This window comes from Manis pentadactyla, chromosome 1 (genome assembly GCF_030020395.1).
Source record: "Manis pentadactyla isolate mManPen7 chromosome 1, mManPen7.hap1, whole genome shotgun sequence".
Taxonomy (NCBI): Eukaryota; Metazoa; Chordata; class Mammalia; order Pholidota; family Manidae; genus Manis; species Manis pentadactyla.
Genome location: NC_080019.1, coordinates 114955841 through 114980854, shown reverse-complemented (window position 1 = coordinate 114980854; position 25014 = coordinate 114955841). Strand labels below are relative to the sequence as shown.

The 25014-nt window shown below is 38.5% G+C and overlaps 1 protein-coding gene across 5 annotated transcripts in view; it reads right to left on the bottom strand.

The window, feature by feature from the left end:
- VPS8 (VPS8 subunit of CORVET complex) overlaps positions 1 to 25014 on the bottom strand; it is a 331520-nt gene that overhangs the window by 216296 nt on the left and 90210 nt on the right. For 4 of the 5 annotated variants that reach the window (XM_057500758.1, XM_036875334.2, XM_057500761.1 and 1 more), the window contains exons 19-20: positions 24905 to 24951; positions 23868 to 23957 (exon numbers count right to left, since the gene is read on the bottom strand). In XM_057500758.1, the coding sequence (XP_057356741.1) occupies positions 23868 to 23957; positions 24905 to 24951 (137 nt within the window). Of the gene's footprint in view, positions 1 to 23867; positions 23974 to 24904; positions 24952 to 25014 lie in introns of all 5 variants that reach the window. The other variant, XM_057500764.1, reaches the window with a different exon arrangement.

Sequence of the window (25014 nt, the reverse complement as noted above, 5' to 3'; positions counted from 1 at the left end):
ATTTTGGCAAGATTACAAGTGGTTTACTTTTGTCACTCTTGTAAGTAAGAAATCCAATACAATTACACTAGAATGCACGTGTAAACTTTACTTCTTTGTAGACCTCTGCTACTATTTGCCACTTGCTAACTCCCATTCCCTGCAGTACTTCTTAATCTTTTAGCCTAAACTCTCTCACCATCTTCAATTCCAGATTCCTGCTCACTTTCTCTTTCTTTATCCGAGGGACCTTGAAATGCCTTCAAAAGAGTATAAATAGGAGATTTCCACTTCCAGGAATGGATAGGATGATAGGATATATTTTTCCCTATTCCTCCAATTAGCGCAACTATAAACCCTGAACAATATATACAAGACAAACATAAGATTCTGAAAGGAGGAGAGAAGAAAGCAAATCAGCAAGGATCTAAGACCAAAGGCACAACATGGTGGGGTGCTCTCTGGGTCCTTTTTAACCATATATCCCAGACTTGGAGCTGAAAACGCTGGCAACTTGGAAATGTTTATAGGCAAAACTAAAAAAAAAAGGTCCAACAAAAAGCTTATTATCTAGTCAAAAAAACAGAAACTGAAGAATCTGGCAAAAGAGAAAAAAAAACTTTTAGAAATATCTGCTCTACTCTGGCCAAACACCACAGAAAAAAACTGGGCCCATGCCTACTGAGATGGTTAGTTTTCAACCTAGATGTGTCAACTTTGCTGGATTACAAGGTGCCTAGACATTTGGTCAAACATTATTTTGATGTGTCTGTGTTTTTGGATGAGATTAACACATGAATTAGCACACTGAGTAAAGCAGATTGCCCTCCCTAATGCTGAAACATCTGCTCTTCTTGGATCTCAATCCTGCAACTTTCAGACTAGAACTACATCATTAGTTCTCCTGAGTTGATTCACTCACTCATCAGGCCTTTAGAATTGGACTGAAACCACACATTAGCTTTCCTGGGTCTCCAGTCAGCCACATGCAGATCTTGGGACTTCTCAGCTTCTATAATCACATGAGCTAATTCCTTATGTTACTTCTCATATATCTATATCTATATCCATCCATCCATCCTATTGGTTCTGTTTTTCTGGAAAACCCTCCCCGAAGTGGGGTGTTATCAGAGAAAGCTAAGAAAGTCAGAACTTTCAATCACAATAAGCCAGTAACAAACCCCTTCCTCTTCCCCAGTGGAGAGTGTCAGTGGAGATTATGTAATGTGGCCTCACTGGGCTGATGTCAGAGGAAATTTAAGGGAATTAGAAATTTCATCAATGCCCAATCCAGCTGTCACCATGGTGTCAACTGCAACCACACAGGGCACAGTACCGAAGCATTCCTACCCTAACTAGCCAGTGACACATCAGCAAAAGCCTAATAAGAAGGAAAAACTCCCATCTCTGTCCAGCAGTGAGGAGCAGCATTCCCTATTAGGTATAATGGAGACTGAGTGGGGAACCTGGATGTTTACCCCCACCCTGCAGTAAGAAAATGGCAACTCTCCCCTTGCCTTTTTACCACAATATCAGAAGAAAGCAGCTAAAACAAATTTTAAATAAGATCTGGAGTCTCAGCACATAAAACACCTAATATGTCTAGGTTTCAAAAGAAAATCACAAATCCTACCAAGAACCAGAAAGATCTCAAATTGAATTAAAAAAGTGATAATCAATAGATGCCAACACTAAGATGCCAGAGATGCCAGAATGATCTAAGATTTTTAAAGCAGCCATCATAAAAGTGATTCAATAAGTAATGAGCAATCTTGAAATAATGAAAATATAGTAAGTGTCATCAAAGAAAAAGACATAAAAAGCAAATGGAAATTTTAGAACTGAAAAACACAATAAATGAAAAGATTTTTAACTCAAAGCATGGACTAAACAACAGAATAGAGGGTTCAGGGGAAAGAAATGGAAGAAAGAAATAACAAAAGAAGTTTCCAATCTGAAGGAGAGAATAGGTGGGGGAAAAAAAGTGAACAGAGACTCAGAGACCTGTTGGACTATAACAAAATATCAAACATTTGTGTCTCAGAAGGAGAGAAGAAAGAGGGGAAGACTAAAAAACTACTCAAAGATACTCAAATGGTTGAAACTACTCAAATGGTTGAAAATGTCCAAAATTTGGAAAAAGACATAAACACAGATTTATCCTGACAGGATAAATCTAAAAAAATCCACACCAAAGATATTCAACTTCTAAAAACTAAAGAAAAAAAATCCTTAAAAGTGGCAGAAGAGGGACAACACATTAGCTATAGGGAAAAACATTTGAATAGATGGATTTATTATCAGAAACCAAGAAGTCCAAAGGAAGTGGCAAAGTTTTTCACACACTGTAATAAAATAACTGTCAACCCATAAATCTAAATCCAGTGGACTATCCTTCAGGAATGAAGGGGAAATCAAGACATTCTCAACTGCCAACAAAACTACTCCCAAATAGAGGCTAATGAAAGTACTCTAAACAGAAAGAAAACAATAAAGGAAGGGACGTTGGAACATCGGGAAAGAAGAAAAAATATGATAAGCAAAAATAAGGGTAAATATAACAGACATTCCTTTCTTGAGTTTCTTACATTTAATGGTTAAAGTAAAATTCATAATATTGTGTGAAAGGTTCTAAATGGATATAGAGAAAATATTTAAGACAATATATTATAAAAATGAGAAAGATAAATAGCTAGAAAGGGAGGTAATGTTTCTACACTACTTCAACTGGAAAAAAATCAGTAGACTGTGTTAACCAATGTATATATAACATTATCTATATAATAACCATTATAAAAAGTTATACAGGGGTGGAGCCAAGATGGTGACGTGAGTAGAGCAGTGGAAATCTCCTCCCAAAACCACATATATTTTTGAAAAAACAACAAAGAAAACTCTTCCTAAAAGAGAGACCAGAAGACACAGGACAACAGCCAGACCACATCCACACCTGCGAGAACCCAGCGCCTCGCAAAGGGGGTAAGATACAAGCCCCAGCCCAGCAGGGCCCGAGTGCCCCACACCCCAGCTCCGGGCGGGAGGAGAGGAGTCAGAGTGGGGAGGGAGAGTGGGCCCAGGACTGCTAAATAGCCAGCCCTAGCCAACCGCACCAGAGCGAAGACACAGTGCATGCATGGGGAGCTGAAAACTAGGGAAACAGGACAGTAAGACCTGTGAGCGGGTCCCTGCAGATGGCGCACCTGGGACAAAGACAAGTGAGTGCTTTTTGGAAGTCTTAAAGGGACAGGGACCCCACAGTGGGACGGAAGCGTTCTGGGACACTTAGTCTGGCAGCAGGGAATCTAGGGAACTCTAGGCACTCTAACCCCCTGGGCAGCAGGGAGCACAGAGGCCCCTCACGGAAATAAATATCCTCCCAGGCGTTCCCCCTCCAATGCGGCTCCACCATTTTGGAGCAGCGGCCGGAGGCAGGCCACGCCCACAGCAACAGCGGAGATAAACTCCATAGCAGCCGGGCAAGAATCGGAAGCCCTTTCTGCGTGCAGCTGCCCAGCACAAGCCACTAGACGTTGCTGTTCTCCCAGGAGAGAAAGGCCACAAACCAACAAGAAGGGAAGTTCTTCCAGCCATCACTCATGCCAGCTCTGCAAACGATCTCTATCACCATGAAAAGACAAAATTATAGGCAGACAAAGATAACAGAGAAAACACCAGAGAAGGAGACAGAAATAATCAGTCTTCCTGAAAAAGAATTCAAAATAAAAATCATAAACATGCTGACGGAGATGCAGAGAAATATACAAGAGCTAAGGGATGAAGTCCGAAGGGAGATTACAGACGTCCAGAGGGATATTACAGATGCCAGGAAGGAGATTACAGAAGTGAAACAAACTCTGGAAGGATTTATAAGCAGAATGGATAAGATGAAAGAGGCCATTGATGGAATAGAAACCAGAGAACAGGAATGCATAGAAGCTGACACAGTGAGAGAGAAAAGGATCTCCAGGAATGAAACAATATTAAGAGAACTGTGTGAAAAATCAAAAAAGGAACAATATCCGTATTATAGGGGTACCAGAAGAAGAAGAGAGAGAAAAAGGGATAGAAAGTGTCTTTGAAGAAATAATTACTGAAAACTTCCCCAAACTGGGGGAGAAAATAATCAAACAGACCACGGAAATACACAGAACTCCCAACAGAAAGGACCCAAGGAGGACAACACCAAGACACATAATAATTAAAATGGCAAAGATCAAGGACAGGGACAGAGTTTTAAAGGCAGCTAGAGAGAAAAAGGTCACCTATAAAGGAAAACCCATCAGGCTATCATCAGACTTGTCAACAGAAACCTTACAGGCCAGAAGAGAATGGCATGATATATTTACTGCAATGAAACAGAAGGGCCTTGAACCAAGAATACTGTATCCAGCATGATTATCATTTAAATATGAAGGAGGGATTAAACAATTGCCAGACAAGCAAAATCTGAGGGAATTTGCTTCCCACAAACCACCTCTACAGGGTATTTCAGAGGGACTGCTCTAGATGGGAGCATTCCTAAGACTAAACAGATGTCACCAGAGAAAATAAAATCACAGCAAAGAAAGCAGACCAACCAAATACTAACTAAAGGCAAAAAATAAAATCAACTACCCACTAAAAGCAGTTAAAGGAAACAAGAAAGAGCACAGAATATAACAACCAACATATAAAGAATGGATGAGGAGGAATAAGAAGGGAGAGAAGAAAAGAATCTCCAGACAGTATATATAACAGCTCAGTAAGTGAGCTAAGTTAGGCAGTAAGATACTAAAGAAGCTAACCTTGAACCTTTGGTAACCACGAACCTAAAGCCTGCAATGGCAATAAGTACATATCCTTCAATAGTCACCCTAAATGTAAATGGACTGAATGCACCAATCAAAAGACACAGAGTAATAGAATGGATAAAAAAGCAAGACCCATCTTTATGCTGCTTACAAGAAACTCACCTCAATCCCAAAAACATGCACAGACTAAAAGTCACGGGATGGAAAAACATATTTCAGGTAAACAACAGAGAGAAGAAAGCAGGGGTTGCAGTATTAGTATCAGACAAAATAGACTTCAAAACAAAGAAAGTAACAAGAGATAAAGAAGGACATTACATAATGATAAAGGGCTCAGTCCAACAAGAGGCTATAACCATTCTCAATATATATGCACCCAACACAGGAGCACCAGCATATGTGAAACAAATACTAACAGAACTAAAGGGGGAAATAGACTGCAATGAATTCATTTTAGGAGACTTCAACACGCCACTCACCCTAAAGGATAGATCCACCGGGCAGAAAATAAGTAAGGACATGGAGGCACTGAACAACACAGTAGAACAGATGGACCTAATAGACATCTACAGAACTTTACATCCAAAAGAAACAGGATATACATTCTTCTCAAGTGCACATGGAACATTCTCCAGAACAGACCACATACTAGCTCACAAAAAGAGCCTCAGTAAACTCCAAAAGATTGAAATTCTACCAACCTACTTTTCACACCACAAAGGTATAAAACTAGAAATAAATTCTACAAAGAAAACAAAAAGGCTCACAAACACAAGCAGGCTTAACAACATGCTCCTAAATAATCAATGGATCAACGAACAAATTAAAATAGAGATAAAGGAATATATGGAAACAAATGACAACAACAACACAAAGCCCCAACTTCGGGGGATGCAGTGAAAGCAGTCTTAAGAGGAAAGTATATAGCAATCCAGGCACACTTAAAGAAGGAATAACAACCCCAAATGAATAGTCTAACATCACAATTATAGAAACTGGAAAAAGAAGAACAAATGAGGCCTAAAGTCAGCAGAAGGAGGGACATAATAAAGATTAGAGAAGAAATAAATAAAATTGAGAAGAATAAAACAATAGAAAAAATCAATGAAACCAAGAGCTGGTTCTTTGAGAAAATAAACAAAATAGATAAGCCTCTAGCCAAACTTATTAAGAGAAAAAGAGAATCAACACACATCAACAGTATCAGAAATGAGAATGGAAAAATCGTGACAGACTCCACAGAAATACAAAGAATTATTAAACACTACTATGAAAACCTATATGCTAACAAGCTGGAAAACCTAGAAGAAATAGACAACTTCCTAGAAAAACACAACCTTCCAAGACTGACCAAGGAAGAAACACAAAATTTAAACAAACCAATTAGGAGCAAAGAAATTGAAACGGTAATCAAAAAACTACCCAAGAAAAAAAACCCCGGGCCAGACGGATTTACCTCGGAATTTTATCAGACATACAGAGAAGACATAATACCTATTCTCCTTAAAGTTTTCCAAAAAATAGAAGAGGAGGGAATACTCCCAAACTCATTCTATGAAGCCAACATCACCTTAATACCAAAACCAGGAAAGACCCCACCAAAAAAGAAAATTACAGACCAATACCTCTGATGAATGTAGATGCAAAGATACTCAATAAAATATTCACAAAGCAAATTCAAAAATATATCAAAAGGATCATACACCATGACCAAGTGGGATTCATCCCAGGGATGCAAGGATGGTACAACATTAGAAAATCCATCAACATCATCTACCACATCAACAAAAAGAAGAACAAAAACCACATGATCATCTCCATAGATGCTGAAAAAGTATTTGACAAAATTCAACATCCATTCATGATAAAAACTCTCAGCAAAATGGGAATAGAGGACAAGTACCTCAACATAATAAAGACCATATATGATAAACCCACAGCCAACATCATACTGAACAGCGAGAAACTTAAAGCTTTTCCTCTGAGATCGGGAACAAGACAGGGATGTCCACTCTCCCCACTGTTATTTAACATAGTACTGGAGGTCCTGGCCATGGCAATTAGACAAAACAAAGAAATACAACCAATCCAAATTGGTAAAGAAGAGGTTAAACTGTCACTATTTGCAGATGAGATGATATTGTACATAAAAAACCCTAAAGACTCCACTCCAAAACTACTAGAACTGATATCGGAATACAGCAAAGTTGCAGGATACAAAATCAACACACAGAAATCTGTGGCTTTCTTATACATTAACAATGAACCAATAGAAAGACAAATCAGGAAAACAACTCCATTCACAATTGCATCAAAAAGAATAAAATACCTAGGAATAAACCTAACCAAAGAAGTGAAAGACCTATACCCTGAAAACTACAAGACACTCTTAAGAGAAATAAAAGGGAACATTAACAAATGGAAACTCATCCCATGCTCTTGACTAGGAAGAATTAATTATCGTCAAAATGGCCATCCGGCCCAAAGCAATATACAGATTTGATGCAATCCCTGTCAAATTACCAGCAACATTCTCAACAAACTGGAACAAATAGTTCAAAAATTCATATGGAAACACCAAAGACCCCAAATAGCTAAAGCAATCCTGAGAAAGAAGAATGAAGTGGGGGGGATCTCACTCCCCAACTTCAAGCTCTACTACAAAGCCATAGTAATCAAGACAATTTGGTACTGGCACAAGAACAGAGCCACAGACCAGTGGAACAGATTAGAGACTTCAGAAATTAACCCAAACATATATGGTCAATTAATATTTGATAAAGGAGCCATGGACATACAATGGCGAAATGACAGTCTCTTCAACAGATGGTGCTGGCAAAACTGGACAGCTACATGTAAGAGAATGAAATTGGACCACTGTCTAACCCCATACACAAAAGTAAATTTGAAATGGATCAAAGACCTGAATGTAAGCCATGAAACCATAAAACTCTTAGAAAAAAACATAGGCAAAAATCTCTTAGACATAAACATGAGTGAACTCTTCTTGAACATATCTCCCCGGGCAAGGAAAACAAAAGCAAAAATGAACAAGTGGGACTATATTAAGCTGAAAAGCTTCTGTACAGCAAAAGACACCATCAATAGAACAAAAAGGTACCCTATGGTATGGGAGAATATATTTGTAAATGACAATCCGATAAAGGCTTGACGTCCAAAATATATAAAGAGCTCACCCACCTCAACAAACAAAAAACAAATAAAACAATTAAAAAATGGCCAGAGGAGATGAACAGACAGTTCTGCAAAGAAGAAATTCAGATGGCCAACAGACACATGAAAAGATGCTCCACATCACTAGTCATCAGAGAAATGCAAATTAAAACCACAATGAGATATCACCTCACACCAGTAAGGATGGCTACCATCCAAAAGACAAACAACAACACATGTTGGCGAGGTTATGGAGAAAGGGGAACCCTCCTACACTACTGGTGAAAATGTAAATTAGTTCAACCATTGTCAAAAGCAGTATGAAGGTTCCTCAAAAAGCTCAAAATAGACATACCATTTGACACAGGAATTCCATTTCTAGGAATTTACCCTAAGAATGCAGCAGCCCAGTTTGAAAAACACAGATGCACCCCTATGTTTATCGCAGCACTATTTACAGTAGCCAAGAATTGGAAGCAACCTAAGTGTCCATCAGTAGATGAATGGATAAAGAAGATGCGGTACATATACACAATGGAATATTATTCAGCCATAAGAAGAAAACAAATCCTACCATTTGCAACAGCATGGATGGAGCTAGAGGGTATTATGCTCAGTGAAATAAGCCAGGCAGAGAAAGACAAGTATCAAATGATTTCACTCATATGTGGAGTATAAGAACAAAGAAAAACTGAAGGAACAAAACAGCAGCAGAAATACAGAACCCAAGAATGGACTAACAGTTACCTAAAGGAAAGGGACTGGGGAGGATGGGTAGGAAGGGAGGGATAAGGGCAGGGAAAAAGAAAGGGGGTATTACGATTAGCATGTACAATGCAGGGGGGGAGCCTGGGAGAGCTGTGCAACACAGAGAAGACAAGTAGTGATTCTACAGCATCTTACTACGCTGATGGATAGTGACTGTAATGGGGTGGGGGGGGGTGGACTTGGTGAAGGGGGGAGCCTAGTAAACATAATGTTCTTCATGTAATTGTAGATTAATGATAACAACAACAAAAAAAGACATATGCACCCCTTTGTTTATTGCAGCACTATTTACAATAGCCAAGATTTGGGAGCAACCTAAGTGTCCATCAGTAGATGAATGGATAAAGATGTGGTACATACATACAATGGAATATTATTCAGTCATAAGAAGAAAACAAATCCTAAGATTTGTAACAACATGGATGGAACTGGAGGATATTATGCTCAGTGAAATAAGCCAGGTAGAGAAAGACAAGTACCAAATGATTTCCCTCATTTGTCCAGTGTAACAATGAAGTAAAACTGAAGGAACAAAACAGCAGCAGACTCACAGACTCCAAGAAGGAACTAGTGGTTACCAAGGGGGAGGGTTGGGAAGGGAGGGAGAAGGAGACTGAAGGGTATTATGATTAGTACACATGGTGTATGGGGGGGGTGGTCACAGGGAAAACAGTGTAGCACAGAGAAGACAAGTAGTGAATCTGTGGCATCTTACTGCTCTGATGGACAGTGACTGCAGTGGGGTATGGGGGGGGACTTGATAATATGGGTGAATGTAGTAACTACAATGTTTTTCATGTGAAACCTTCATAGGAGTGTATATCAATGATGTCTCAATAAAAATTAAAAAATAAAAATAAAAAGCAGAGTTTAGGGTCTAGGCTCCTGAGCCAGAGGGCCCACATGTCTATTGTGATTCTACTATTTATTGGTTGTATGTTATTAGGCAAGTTACTCAGCCTCTCTATGTATCTATTTATATCTATAAACATCTTTAAATGGGGATAAATAAGAATAATTACTCCTCAAATATGTTGTAAAGATTAAATAAGATACTTGTCAGGCACATAGCACACAATATTGGCCATGATTATGGACATCTGTGTTATAAATACTAAGTTCTCTTAGTTCAAACCTCCCAGAGTTAGATTTAAAACAACTTCCAAGACAAACACTGTATGCAACATAGGTTCAGGCATTTTTTAAAAATTCCCTCAACAAATATTTTTCAAATCAGGGGCATTAAACTAGATGCCAGGAAAATAGCAGTGAAAAAAATCAGACATGGTCCCTGAACTTATACAGGTACCTAGACTTACAAAGTCTATCTGGGGCAGACTGATATTGAATGAGTAATTTAAGTGCATAGTATTATACAAAGAAATGGATCTGACTTAATCTGAGAGTCAGAGAAACTGACATTTAAGCTGAGACTTGAAAATAAATAGGAGCCAGCTGAGCTAACAAATGGGAAATAATTTTTATGCAGAGAGAACACAATGGGCAAAGGCTCTGAGCTAAGAGAGAACGGGGATGTCAGAACTGTAGTATGGTCAGGACACAGAGAATTAGGGGAAGACAGGTAAAGATATATAAAGCAGAGACTCAGAAACTGCTAGGGAACTTTACTCCAGGACAATGGGAAGTCCTTCAATATTTTAAAGTCAGGAGAATCTATGTCTAAACTTGTGCATTTCTCTGTGGCTGCTGTGTGGAGAAAAATGTAAGGAAGTGCACTCAGAATATGTACAGGAAGAACAACGAGGAAGCTATGGTAATATAACAAGAAAAGATGAGAACAGCACACACTAGAATAGTGGCAGAATAGATGGCATGATGGAAACAGATGATAAAAATAGTCAAGAGGCAGATTGATAGGAATGAGTAAAAGACAAGGATCACTCAGCTTGCTTTAGGTAGATGGTGGATCCCATTCCCAGAATAAGGATGATCAGAAGAGGCTTTACAGATGTAAACGGACAACCTAGTATATAAATCTCAGAACTCAGAGAGCAATCTAGATTGGAGATACTGATAAGATAGTCACTTATGACATGATAAATATGATTCATATTAACTTATATATGCTATAGTTAAGACAGTCTATGTTACCTAGGGAGAACAGATAAAGCAGAGTCCTAAACTTTAACATGCTGAAAGGTCTTCTCAAGGGCTGATTACAAATCCTGGTCTCCAATCCCAGAAAGCCTGATTGAGTAGGCCTGGAAAATACCTCAAGAAAAAGCCTTTTTAACAAATACTCTCAAGTGATTTTGAAACAAATGGTCCACAGATATCTTGAGAAACACCAATACAGAAATCAAAGATAAGAGTATGGTGAAGAAATATTAACATTTATTGGTTAAATACAAGAGGAGGAAGATGAATGAACAAAGAAAGCCAGTAAGTAGCAAGAGAGATAGAGAGAAACCTGGAATGTATGATAGAAGAGAAGCCAAAGGAAGAAACTGTTTCAAGAGTCAGGAACTGTTGAATGCTACTGAGGACCAATCAGGTGAGAGGTAAAAGTGTCCACAGAATTTACAGACATGTAATGAGGGAGGTGAGGAAACGGCAACAACTCCAATGATGTTGGCTCTGTAAAGGATGTACAAACAAGAAGCATTAGGCTATGCGGGTGGTGTGTGGCAACGAAGGGATTTGCATGCTGCCTGACTTCGTTTTAGGGTGAGAAGACCGTGCCAGAAGAAAAAGGGAAGCTCAAGATGTATGAGACTTAGAACACTTTAACTCCTTTTAGTCCTACAAATAAATTATAGTCACAAGTTCAAATCACAAATAAAAGTCGTGGCGTGTCAAAAAGATCACAAGATCCAAAAGTTATTTTCTATAGCTAAGAAAGGGCAAAATATTGGTTAGTCTTTGGAGGAAAGCAGGAATACTGAATGACATTATGTATCTGACCTCATCAAAGGTAAAGATGAAAACTGAGGCAGGAGACATGAGCGCCACCTGCTGGTAAAATACAAATTCTCGGTATTTTGATGTGATAGAAACCAGTCTTAATAGGAATTTCAACTAATTGGACTAAAGTTAACCCATCTCCAATGATAGTTTCTTGATACTGATACAAAATCTCAGACCTTCATTCCCAGAAAATAAGTGTTTGGTCAGTTGTTCATCTTCCCTTTATTCCAATACAGTCAACAGTAGGCAGCACATAAGTCCAAGAACTATTACATCATCGCTAGGTCACTTTAAACTGAAATTCACCTCCTAATTTCTACCCACTAATACAAGCCCTCCTTCTGCTGTAAAACAGTACTAGATCATCATATTGCAGCCCTTGTCTCCACTTACTGTCTCCCCAGATGAGACAAACCCGTATACATTTTTTTAACTGTTTTAAAATCCCCCATCATCCCTGTTGTGGAGTGCAGCTTAGTCAATAGTCCATAAATTATCTTAGAGGTTTCATTTCCAACAGGTAGCCCAGCAGAACTACTACTTACCTTTACCTGAGCTTATAATACAATACTGGCTCAGACTAAGGTTATGGTCAACTGCAATCCTGTCCAGTGAGATCTTCCCAATCCAGTACAGTGAATCTAATGCAAGTCTTACTCTGTCAAGATCATTTGAACTTTCATTCTTGGTGTCATCTAAACTTGACATACCACTCACTAAATCTTCATCCAAATCAATGATAAAAACTTGGATATGAAAGATCTTAATATGATGTAATTAATACTAAGCCACCAAAGAATATTCTTTAGGTAGCAGGGATGCTTACCTAGCTGAAAATCTATTTACTATTTACTAATTACTAATCTATTTCAGCTATAAGGATGATAATGAAAAATGTAGAGAAATGCTTTAAATGAAATCAGGATATCACATAATAGGCAATTCATGAATACACTGTCCTTGTATACCTTTCAAAAAGACAATTTATGAGTTTAACATGGTCATTTTTAGGTGAACTCAGAGAAAATGTTCACAAAGCACATTGGGGTTACCAGTGGATAGTTGTCTAAGTCCACTCTTCTTAAAAAAACACACTTTAAGGGCGGAGCCAACATGGCGGCGTGAGTAGGACAGTGGGAATCTCCTCCCAAAAACATATATACTTTTGAAAATACAACAAACACAACTAGCCCTAAAAGAGAGACCAGAAGACGCAGGACTGCAGCTACACCAGCGAGAACCCAGCGCCTGGTGAAAGGGGTAAGATACAAGCCCCGGCCCGGCGGGACCCGAGCGCCCCTCCCCCCAGCTCCCGGCGGGAGAAGAATAGGCAGAGCGGGAGGGAGACGGAGCACAGGGATGCTGAACACCCAGCCCCAGCCATCCGGGCCAGAGCGCAGACACAGTACGTGCCCAGGGGGCCCTGGATACTGGGGGAACAGGGAGTAAGACCTCTGAGCGGGTGCCGAAGCTGATGCCCCTGTGACAAAGAAAAGCGGGGGCTTTTTGAAAGTCTTAAAGGGACAGGGACTTAACAGCTTGACGGAAACAACCCAGGTCACAGTACAGCAGCTGGAAATTACAGGTAAAACCGGGTGCACTAACTCCCTGGGCAACAGCTCTGAGACCCCTCACGGAGGCAAACAGTCAAGCAGCCCCCCCATCCATTACCCCACCGGGCGCTGCGAAAGCAGAGAAGCAGCCTGAGACAAATTCCGCCCACAGAAAGGGAAATTTCTCCCTTCCGGCCAGGCAAGACACAAAGACCCAGTCTACACGCAATTACCCAACACAAGCCACTAGGGGTCGGAGTTGTCCCAGTAAAGAAAGGCCAGTAGCAAGTGAAAATTTTGGCCCTCCCAGCTGACAGTCAAAAGCACCTGTCAACACGAAAAGGCAACAAAATATGATCCAGACAAGACTAACCCAGACAGCTTTGGCATCTGCTACATCTTCCCCTGAGAAGGAATCTGGGGAGATAGATTTAGCCAGTCTTCCTGAAAAAGAATTCAAAACAAAAGTCATAACCATGCTGATGGACTTGCAGAGAAATACGCAAGAACTAAGGAAGGAGAATTCAGAAATAAAACAAGCTCTGGAAGGACTTCAAAACAGAATGGACGAGATGCAAGAGACCATTAATGGACTAGAAAACAGAGAACAGGAACGCAGAGAAGCTGATGCAGAGAGAGATAAAAGGATCTCCAGCAATGAAAGAATTTTAAAAGAGCTGAGTGATCAATTGAAAAGGAATAATATAAGAATCATAGGTATCCCAGAAGAAGTAGAGAGAGAAAAGGGGATAGAAAATGTCTTTGAAGAAATAATTGCTGAAAACTTCCCCAAACTAGGGGAAGAAATGGCCTCTCAGACCACAGAGGTACACAGAACTCCCATGACAAGGGATCCAAGGAGGGCAACACCAAGACACATAATAATTAAAATGGCAAAGATCAAAGACAGGGACAAAGTATTACAGGCAGCCAGAGAGGAAAAAAAGGTTACCTACAAAGGAAAACCCATCAGGCTATCATCAGACTTCTCAACAAAAACCCTACAGGCCAGAAGAGAATGGCATGATATACTTAAAGCAATGAAACAGAACGGCCTTGAACTAAGACTACTGTATCCAGCACGAATATAATTTAAATATGAAGGAGGGATTAAACAATTCCCAGACAAGCAAAAGTTGAGGGAATTTGCCTCCCACAAACCACCTCTACAGAGCATCCTACAGGGACTGCTCTAGATGGGAGCACTCCTAAAAAGAGCACAGAACAAAACACCCAACATATGAAGAAGGGAGGAGGAGGAATAAGAAGGGAGAGAAATAAAGAATCATCAGACTGTGTTTATAATAGCTCAACAAGCGAGTTAAGTTAGACAATAAGATAGTAAAGAAGCTAACCCTAAACCTTTGGTAACCACAAACTTAAAGCGTGCAATGGCAATAAATTCATACCTTTCAATAATCACCCTAAATGTAAAAGGACTGAATGCACCAATCAAAAGACACAGAGTAATAGAATGGATAAAAAAGCAAGATCCATCCATATGCTGCTTACAAGAGACTCACCTCAAACCCAAAGACGCGCACAGACTTAAAGTCAAGGGATGGAAAAAGATATTTCAAGCAAACAACAGAGAGAAGAAAGCAGGTGTTGCAATTCTGGTATCAGACAAAACAGACTTCAAAATCAAGAAAGTAACAAAAGACAAAGAAGGACATTACATAATGATAAAGGGCTCAGTCCATCAAGAGGATATAACCATTATAAATATATATGCACCCAATACAGGAGCACCAACATACCTGAAACAAATATTAATAGAACTAAAGGAGGAAATAGAACGCAATACATTCATTCTAGGAGACTTCAACACACCGCTCACTCCAAAGGACAGATCCACCAGACAGAAAATAAGTAAGGACACAGAGGCACTGAACAACACACTAGAACAGATGGACCTAATAGACATCTACAGAACTCTACATCCAAAAGCAACAGGATACACATTCTTCTCAAGTGCACATGGAACATTCGCCAGAATAGACCATATACTAGACCACAAAAAGAGCCTCAGTAAATTCCAAAAGATTGAAATCCTACCAACCAACTTTTCAGACCACAAAGGCATAAAATTAGAAATAAACTGTACAAAGAAGCAAAAAGGCTCACAAACACATGGAGGCTAAACAACACGCTCCTAAATAATCAATGGATCAATGACCAAATCAAAATGGAGATCCAGCAATATATGGAAACAAATGACAACAACAACACTAAGCCCCAACTTCTGTGGGACACAGCAAAAGCAGTCTTAAGAGGAAAGTATATAGCAATCCAAGCATATTTAAAAAAGGAAGAGCAATCCCAAATGAACGGTCTAATGTCACAACTATCGAAATTGGAAAAAGAAGAACAAATGAGGCCTAAGGTCAGCAGAAGGAGGGACATAATAAAGATCAGAGAAGAAATAAATAAAATTGAGAAGAATAAAACAATAGCAAAAATCAATGAAACCCAGAGCTGGTTCTTCGAGAAAATAAACAAAATAGATAAGCCTCTAGCCAGACTTATTAAGAGGAAAAGAGAGTCAACACAAATCAACAGTATCAGAAATGAGAAAGGAAAAATCACGACGGACCCCGCAGAAATACAAAGAATTATTAGAGACTACTATGAAAACCTATATGCTAACAAGCTGGGAAACCTAGGAGAAATGGACAACTTCCTAGAAAAATACAACCTTCCAAGACGGACCCAAAAAGAAACAGAAAATCTAAACAGACCAATTACCAGCAACGAAATTGAAGCAGTAATAAAAAAACTACCAAAGAACAAAAACCCCGGGCCAGATGGATTTACCTCGGAATTTTATCAGACATACAGGGAAGACATAATACCCATTCTCCCTAAAGTTTTCCAAGAAATAGAAGAGGAGGGGATACTCCCAAACTCATTCTATGAAGCTAACATCACCCTAATACCAAAACCAGGCAAAGACACCACCAAAAAAGAAAACTACAGACCAATATCCCTGATGAACGTAGATGCAAAAAATACTCAACAAAATTTTAGCAAACCGAATTCAAAAATACATCAAAACCATCGTACACCATGACCAAGTGGGATTCATCCCAGGGATGCAAGGATGGCACAACATTCCAAAGTCCATCAATATCATCCACCACATCAACAAAAAGAAAGACAAAAACCACATGATCATCTCCATAGATGCTGAAAAAGCATTTGACAAAGTTCAACATCCATTCATGATAAAAACTCTCAGCAAAATGGGAATAGAGGGCAAGTACCTCAACATAATAAAGGCCATATATTAAAAACCCACAGCCAACATTATATTGAATAGTGAGAAGCTGAAAGCATTTCCGCTGAGATCGGGAACTAGACAGGGATGCCCACTCTCCCCACTGTTATTTAACATAGTACTGGAGGTCCTAGCCACGGCAATCAGACAAAACAAAAAAACAAAGGAATCCAGATTGGCAAAGAAGAAGTCAAACTGTCACTATTTTCAGATGACATGATACTGTACATAAAAAACCCTAAAGACTCCACCCCAGAACTACTAGAACTGATATCGGAATACAGCAAAGTTGCAGGATACAAAATCAACACACAGAAATCTGTGGCTTTCCTATATACCAACAATGAACCAACAGAAAGAGAAATCAGGAAAACAACTCCATTCACAATTGCATCAAAAAAAATAAAATACCTAGGAATAAACCTAACCAAAGAAGTGAAAGACTTATATTCTGACAACTACAAGTCACTCTTAAAAGAAATTAAAGGGGACACTAACAGATGGAAACGCATCCCATGCTCATGGCTTGGAAGAATTAATATCGTCAAAATGGCCATCCTGCCCAAAGCAATATACAGATTTGATGCAATCCCTATGAAACTACCAGCAACATTCTTCAATGAACTGGAACAAATAATTCAAAAATTCATATGGAACCACCAAAAACCCTGAATAGCCAAAGCAATCCTGAGAAAGAAGAATAAAGTAGGGGGGATCTCACTCCCCAACTTCAAGCTCTATTATAAAGCCATAGTAATCAAGACAATTTGGTACTGGCACAAGAACAGAGCCACAGACCAATGGAACAGACTAGAGAATCCAGACATTAACCCAGACATATATGGTCAATTAATATTTGATAAAGGAGCCATGGACATACAATGGCAAAATGACAGTCTCTTCAACAGATGGTGCTGGCAAAACTGGACAGCTACATGTAGGAGAATGAAACTGGACCATTGTCTAACCCCATATACAAAAGTAAACTCAAAATGGATCAAAGACCTGAATGTAAGTCACGAAACCATTAAACTCTTGGAAGAAAACATAGGCACAAACCTCTTAGACATAAACGTGAGTGACCTCTTCTTGAACATATCTCCCCGGGCAAGGAAAACAACAGCAAAAATCAACAAGTGGGACTATATTAAGCTGAAAAGCTTCTGTACAGCAAAAGACACCATCAATAGAACAAAAAGGAACCCTACAGTATGGGAGAATATCTTTGAAAATGACACATCCGATAAAGGCTTGATGTCCAGAATATATTATGCCTCAACAAACAAAAAACAAATAACCCAATTAAAAAATGGGCAGAGGAACTGAACAGACAGTTTTCCAAAACAGAAATACAGATGGCCAACAGACACATGAAAAGATGCTCCACATCGCTAATTATCAGAGAAATGCAAATTAAAACTACAATGAGGTATCACCTCACACCAGTAAGGATGGCTGCCATCCAAAAGACAAACAACAAGAAATGTTGGCGAGGCTGTGGAGAAAGGGGAACCCTCCTACACTGCTGGTGGGAATGTAAACTTGTTCAACCATTGTGGAAAGCAGTATGGAGGTACATCAAAATGCTCAAAACAGACATACCATTTGACCCAGGAATTGCACTCCTAGGAATTTACCCTAAGAACGCAGCAATCAAGTATGAGAAAGACCAATGCACCCCTATGTTTATCGCAGCACTATTTACAATAGCCAAGAATTGGAAGCAACCTAAATGTCCATCGATAGATGAATGGATAAAGAAGATGTGGTACATATACACAATGGAATACTACTCAGCCATAAGAAAAGGGCAAATCCTACCATTTGCAGCAACATGGATGGAGCTGGAGGGTATTATGCTCAGTGAAACAAGTCAAGCAGAGAAAGAGAAATACCAAATGATCTCACTCATCTGTGGAGTATAAGAACAAAGGAAAAACTGAAGGAACAAAACAGCAACAGAATCACAGAACTCAAGAATGGACTAACAGGTACCAAAGGGAAAGGGACTGGGGAGGATGGGTGGGTAGGGAGGGATAAGGGGGGGCAGAAAAAGAGGGGTATTAAGATTAGCATCCATAGCGGGGTGGGAGAAAGGGGAGGGCTGTACAACACAGAGAAGACAAGTAATGATTCTACAACAGTTTGCTACGCTGATGGACAGTGACTGTAAAGGAGTATATAGGGGGGACCTGGTATAGGGGAGAGCCTAGTAAACAAAGTATTCGTCATGTAAGTGTAGATTAATGATTTAAAAAAAAAAAAATCAGTTCCTATGTGGTGACCTCTAATGAGTTCTACACAATGATATAAAGGGCATATAAAAGTGTAGGCAAAGGGTCTGTTTGTGTTTATACAGAGGATCAAAGCCTAATTTGGCTACCCCGAAAATGAACTAAGATACGATATGAAAAAGAACTTCCAACATCAGCACTCTCAGGAAGACTCATGACAGAAGATGATCAGCAAAAAAAAAAAAAACTCCAACAAAGATCCACGCCCTGTCACAGGTGTAGATGCACTCATCCCACCAGTTCCTGGACTTGCCATGGGAATGATGAAGGAGATATCTAAGCTGGCCTGTGCATACAGTAAAACAAAAATTGGACTGGATCTATACTGTTGGAACTCAACCAAGAATTAGGAGAAGTGCAAATTGTAGCACTCCAAAATCTTACAACCACAGACTATTTATCGTTAAAAGAACATACGGGATATGAACAGTCCCCAGGAATGGGGTGTTCTAGTTTATCTGAATTCTCTCAGACTGTTTAAGTTCAGTTGGACAATATCCACCATATCATAGATAAGTTTTCACAAATGCCTAAGGTGCCTAACTGGTTTTCTTGGTTTCACTGGAGATGGCTGGTAATTACAGGTAGGCTTTGGTTAGGTAACTATATTCCTATTATGTTAATGTGTGTGCACAATTTAATTAGTAGTTTAAAACCTATCCATGCTGAAGTTACTCTACAAGAAGATATGTCAAAGAAATAATCAATCTTCCCAGGTTTTCTTCTGCCTGCTACTTCTATAGCTTTTCTTCTTCCTACCTAATCACAACCTTTAAATAGAACTCGTGCCACATGTCGAATTTACCGAGTATCATAATTCTTCCAAGTGGTAAAGACACCTCAAGACAAATGCTGGGCATAGAAGCCACAGGGCATAAATATGCAAAGAAATAAAAAGCTAACCTTTTCAAACAATAAGGCTTCTCTCTCACTTACCAACTTTACATTTCCCTGTATGGCCCCGGAAGATGACTGGTTAGCCAGAGACGGGTAAGATTCCTCAAGGGAGGAACAACCTAAGACAGGCACAGTCGCAGGGGGCCATCTGGTGAGAAAATGGGGAGCAGCAGAGGTGAGGCTTAGAACCTCACCCCCCCTGTTCTGAGAGAAATCTTCTGCATACATGGATGTTTATTGCCCTCGTCTAGCTCGGATTAACACATAGTCTACAGGCACACACCTGATCATCTACATTTGCTCTCTTACAACACTAAACTCTGTTTTCTACCTTTATCTCGTATCTACCTACCACTTCAGCATTTTATTAAAAATAATAATAATAGAGAAATGTGGTATCCACATATAAATCAAGTTTAAAAATCAAATGAATAGTCATATTTGAACTGTGTATAGTTCATAATGCATGAACAAAACCGAAAGCTTCTGTGATGACTGCCCTTGCACTGTTCACCATGTAACTTATTCACTATGTAAGAATTTGTACTCCATGTAAGAATTTGTTCGTTATGCATCAGAAGATTGGAGACTGACGAAAATTAGGCTTGGGGTGGATTAATGATTGTGCATTGAGTATTGACCCCCCCCTATACAGAAATTTATTGTGGTTAACAACTATTTGATCAATAAATATGAGAGATGCCCTCACAAAATATATATATATATTTAAACACACTTCCAATTGTAAAATAAATAAGTAACCAGGATGTAATGTATAGCATAAGGAATATAGTCAAAATATTGTAACAACTTGGTATGGTGATACCTGGTACCTAGAATTATCATGTATATAAATGTTGAATCACTGTGTTGTACACCTGAAACTAATGTAATGCAATACTGTTGTCAACTACCCTTCAATAAAAAAAATAAAAATAATAAAAAAAAAACACACTTTAAGAGTAAATCCATTTAATTATTTTATAATTAAATATTTGACTAAACATTTCAAATGGCAAATTTGTGGCCAACAATGCATGTGTTTCATTCTTTCTAATGGGCTGAAGAGCACCTTTTCTAGAAGAAACTTGTCTTCCAGAATGAAATAAATTGTCTTCTCTGCTCAGGCATCCATGCATAATTGAACATGCCTTATTTAAAAATTGATCCAAAGTTACTTACAAACTATTAACAATGACTCAGATTGTTCAAACAGTATCCTAGGTTAAAATCCCACTATGTCTTGAGATTTGAACAATCATAATGCAACTATATGTCATATGTGCTGGGCTTCGGTTTTTTCTTCAATACATTGACCTGAACTTTTCCACTTTAAAGACCATTTTCTGTGTTCACAAAAATGGAAGCAAAGTAAGAAGTGTTGCTCTATAGCAGCATGTAGCAGTCCAGATATGGACCCTGAAACCCAACTGCCTGGCTTCGAATCCTAGCTCTCTCATTTACTGGCCATGTGACCCAGAGCAGGTTATTTAACCTCTCTATGCTTCAGCTTCATTTATAAATATGAATAGCAATAGTACCTACCCTGTAGAGTTATGATAAGAATTAAATGAGTTAATATGTGTAAAGAGCTTGTAACAGTGCCAGTCCCACAGAAAGTTAAACAGTTTAGCTGCTTGCTGTAATTGCCATTCTTGATCACCTCTTCATATCACCCTTTCTCACCCACCATCCCTTTCCTTGCACTTGCTCTCAGAATAAGAGTATAGTACAATAGTCAAGAGCTGGGCTTTGAAGTCTCAAAGACTTGGACTGGAGACCTGGAACCACCGCTTACCAGAAATAATACCTTGAAAAATCACTTAAACTCTCCGAGCCTAAATTTCCTCATCTATAAAATGGGGATAAAAACAGTACCTACTTCATGGGGTTGTAAGAGTAAATAAAAATTAATGTCATACCCTTCACATAGTACTTGGCATGTAGTATATCCTCAGGGATCTTTGTCAAAATCCCTTTTTTGTACCCCTTAGCATTTTAGTAGGCACAATTTAGACCATAACACTCTCCTTCCTCACGGTCTTATGGGCTCATGATGCCTTTGGCTATACCTTTGGTTATCTGCCTCTGTCCATCTTTTGCAGCCATTCTCTTCCGTACTTTGTAAACAGACACGTCTCTCAACATTCCTTCCCATTTTCGTTCTCTTCTAATCGTTGTGGTTTTTATGTCAAAATTTGAGAATTTCCTGTTCTTTCCGAACACATTAAATTTTTGAAGCCTATAACCATGAGATTATGCCCATATTGTTTTTCTGAAATACATGCTTTCTAAAACACAGGATTCATGCTGAGTTTGTTTTTCAACATTATTATAATCTTTAAAATAAAGTGATAATTTTTCTCTCAAGAGTCTATCCCTTCTATTTCCCCAATCATTGGTAAAAAGTAAATCTAGGATAGTAATTCCCACAATTATTTTCTTCACCTATTATGAGACTAAATCATTAATAAATCAAACATGTTATCAGATACTCTTGAAGCAGAATGTAACTTCCAACAGATATAAAGAAGGTGAAAGAACACAGTGGTACTACAGTTTGTTTCTTTGTAATTTTATAATCTATATAAGAAACCATCATCTATAGTCCTTGTCATGCTCAAATTCTTTTGTATTTCTCCATTAGAACATCACTTTTGTTCCTTTCCCCTCTTACAGCTTATGTTCTTCCTCAGAGTGGTGGCTCCTGTCTCTCTCTCTCTCTCTCTCTCTCTCTCACACACACACACACACACACACACACACCATACCCTCATCAGCTTCTCCTGGCATTTCCTATGACATGTTTCTTTTCAACAAAGTGTTCTGTCAATGGCCACAAATCTTTCATGAATTCATCCTTCCACCTCTTGGAAACAGATATTCCATAATTAAAATACTATTTTCTTTTCTACATATACTACATTGGTATGCACATTCTTTAATATACAAGGCATGGTTCCCAAACAGTTTTGGTCCCAAATGCTTTCTTTCTGCCATATGTTTTCCTCCTAAGTTACCTATTTTTATAATTCTAACTGGACTTATTTCTCTTCTTTACTGATAAATTTAATGAGCCTCCAGCCAAACAGTAATAGAAGTTATTCCATCAGAAGCCCACTACTATAACACAAAGAATACAGTTCAGGGGACTAAATCCTCCTCTGAAACTTCCAACTGTTAACTGCTGAATCTATCCTTGTCTTCTGAAGTTACAGGCATCAAAAGGAGCTATGACAGATGCTGTGCCTGCTCTTCAGAGCCCCTAGATGTCTTCTAAATATTTCTATTAATGTATACAAGAAAAAATTACATTAACTATACTGCAAACCTTAAGGGAGCAAGGACCATGCATATTTTATTCCTACTGTCCAGTGCCTGGTACATACTAGACTGGGGGTTGCATACTTTGGCCCACAAGTCAAAAAATTTCTGAATGGCTTACAGCTAAGAATGCTTTTTGCATTTTTTAAGGGTTGTTCAAAACAAAACAAAACAGAAGACTGTGGCAGAGACCATATGTGCCCTGCAAAGTCTAAATTTCCCATCTGGCCCTTTTTAGAAAACATTTGGTGACCGCTGTATTAGATCTTCAAATAGTTGTTAAAACAAGGATGTATGGGGAGGGGACAAAGCTCTAGGAATGGGGAAGGAGAAACAGAGATTTGCAACAGATGTAAGTGGAGACCACTACAAAAGGTAAAACTCTCTTAATAAAAACCATACAGTTCTTCAAATCATTCCCTGACTTGAGAAGCTAAAGAGCTTCATTAGCATATTTTAGAGATGATAATCTTTTTGGTAACTAAGCTGTTCTAGAGTCACAGGTGTTCCCAGGAGAACCAAATTTAAACCTTGGTAGTTCACTTCTCCAACTAGCCTAGTTAACATTAATATTAGTCATCAGCAAGGTGTCAGCCACTGTAGAGTGTCAATTTGCAGGAATGTAGCCTTATACAATATCCTTTCCTTCCATACAGCACAAAGTAGCTATGCACCAATGTTCACATCTTACTCATCTGTTCCCATGTAATCTGTTACTTCAAAATTTATTCATTGAGAATGCTTCAGGAGCCCTGAAATAAACCTTTGAATACTGAAAATAGTTAACCAAAACTTCAAAGTTGCATTCTCAAGTAATATAAAAGAGCAGTAATAGATGTATTCATAGCAATGCCTATTAGAAGCACATGCAAAGATGTACCTGAAAATGCTGTTCCATGACCTGGATTTTTCCCTGGTCTGGGCACTTTTTCAGAGCTCGATCTGCATAATGGAATAGGATTTCTACCATCTGTAAGGAAAATAGCCTTTATAGAAATTAAAATATATTGCTAAAATTTTCAATACTTAATATATTCGATCCTTCTAAAAAATACAGAATTAGGCTTCATTATTATATTAAAATATAATTAAAAATTTTAGTGGCTTCAACCCCCCTTTTTAAAAGCTCAGACTAATTTCTTTCAGCCTCAGAGCTAGTACTAATTTGTTAATCTTTCCTAATAAACATCTTCAGGCTCTAGACCTCAATAGGATCTTCAGTTGCCTAAGAAATGAAAAATTGAAGTTAAGTTCTTCAGTAATCCTCTGCTGTAGGTCTTTCACTCAAGGTCCCTTTCTCAGTATTTTAGCAGATACTAAGAAAATCATCCATGAGACTAAGGAGTGAGCAATTTCTATTCATGTTTTCTAAATGTTTATGTTAATTTGGAACATAATTTTTATGAATGCATTTGAACAATAAAAAGGGAGACATATGACTACCAAATTCAGTAAGTGAATTTTACCAAATCTACACTAGGAAAACAAAGCCAATTGGCATTAAATATTGGCATTAATCGTGTTGTTAAAAAATAATAACAATAATGATAAAACATCAGCCTTCTCTGCTACCTGAGACTACATTTACACTTGCACATAGAGTATTTCTCATAATTACTAATCAGTTTATAAAAATTAATAAATGTCAAGTTTCTACATGCTATAATTAGGTTCAGAAATAATCCAGATTCCTGGGTTTCCTCCTCCTCCTTTCTGCTGTCTTTTGACTATTTCACAACTTTATCATCTTTCTAAGAGAGTGAACAAGGAAAAAAAAAAGGTGATAAAAAGGAATTTAAAAAGCACTCAAGGTGACACTGGGGAATTATAATCCAACTTAATTTCCCAAAGATTATTAGCAGATAACAAAATCAAATCTGTACTGTACCCTAGTAAAAACCTTATTGAAATACTCACCCGATCTGCAACAACAGCCTTTCGCTTACTGGCATCCCCTGATAATCCTGCAGAGAAACAAAATCCAGCATAAAAATAAGATTAGTCCATGTCTTCATGACTAAAATTGT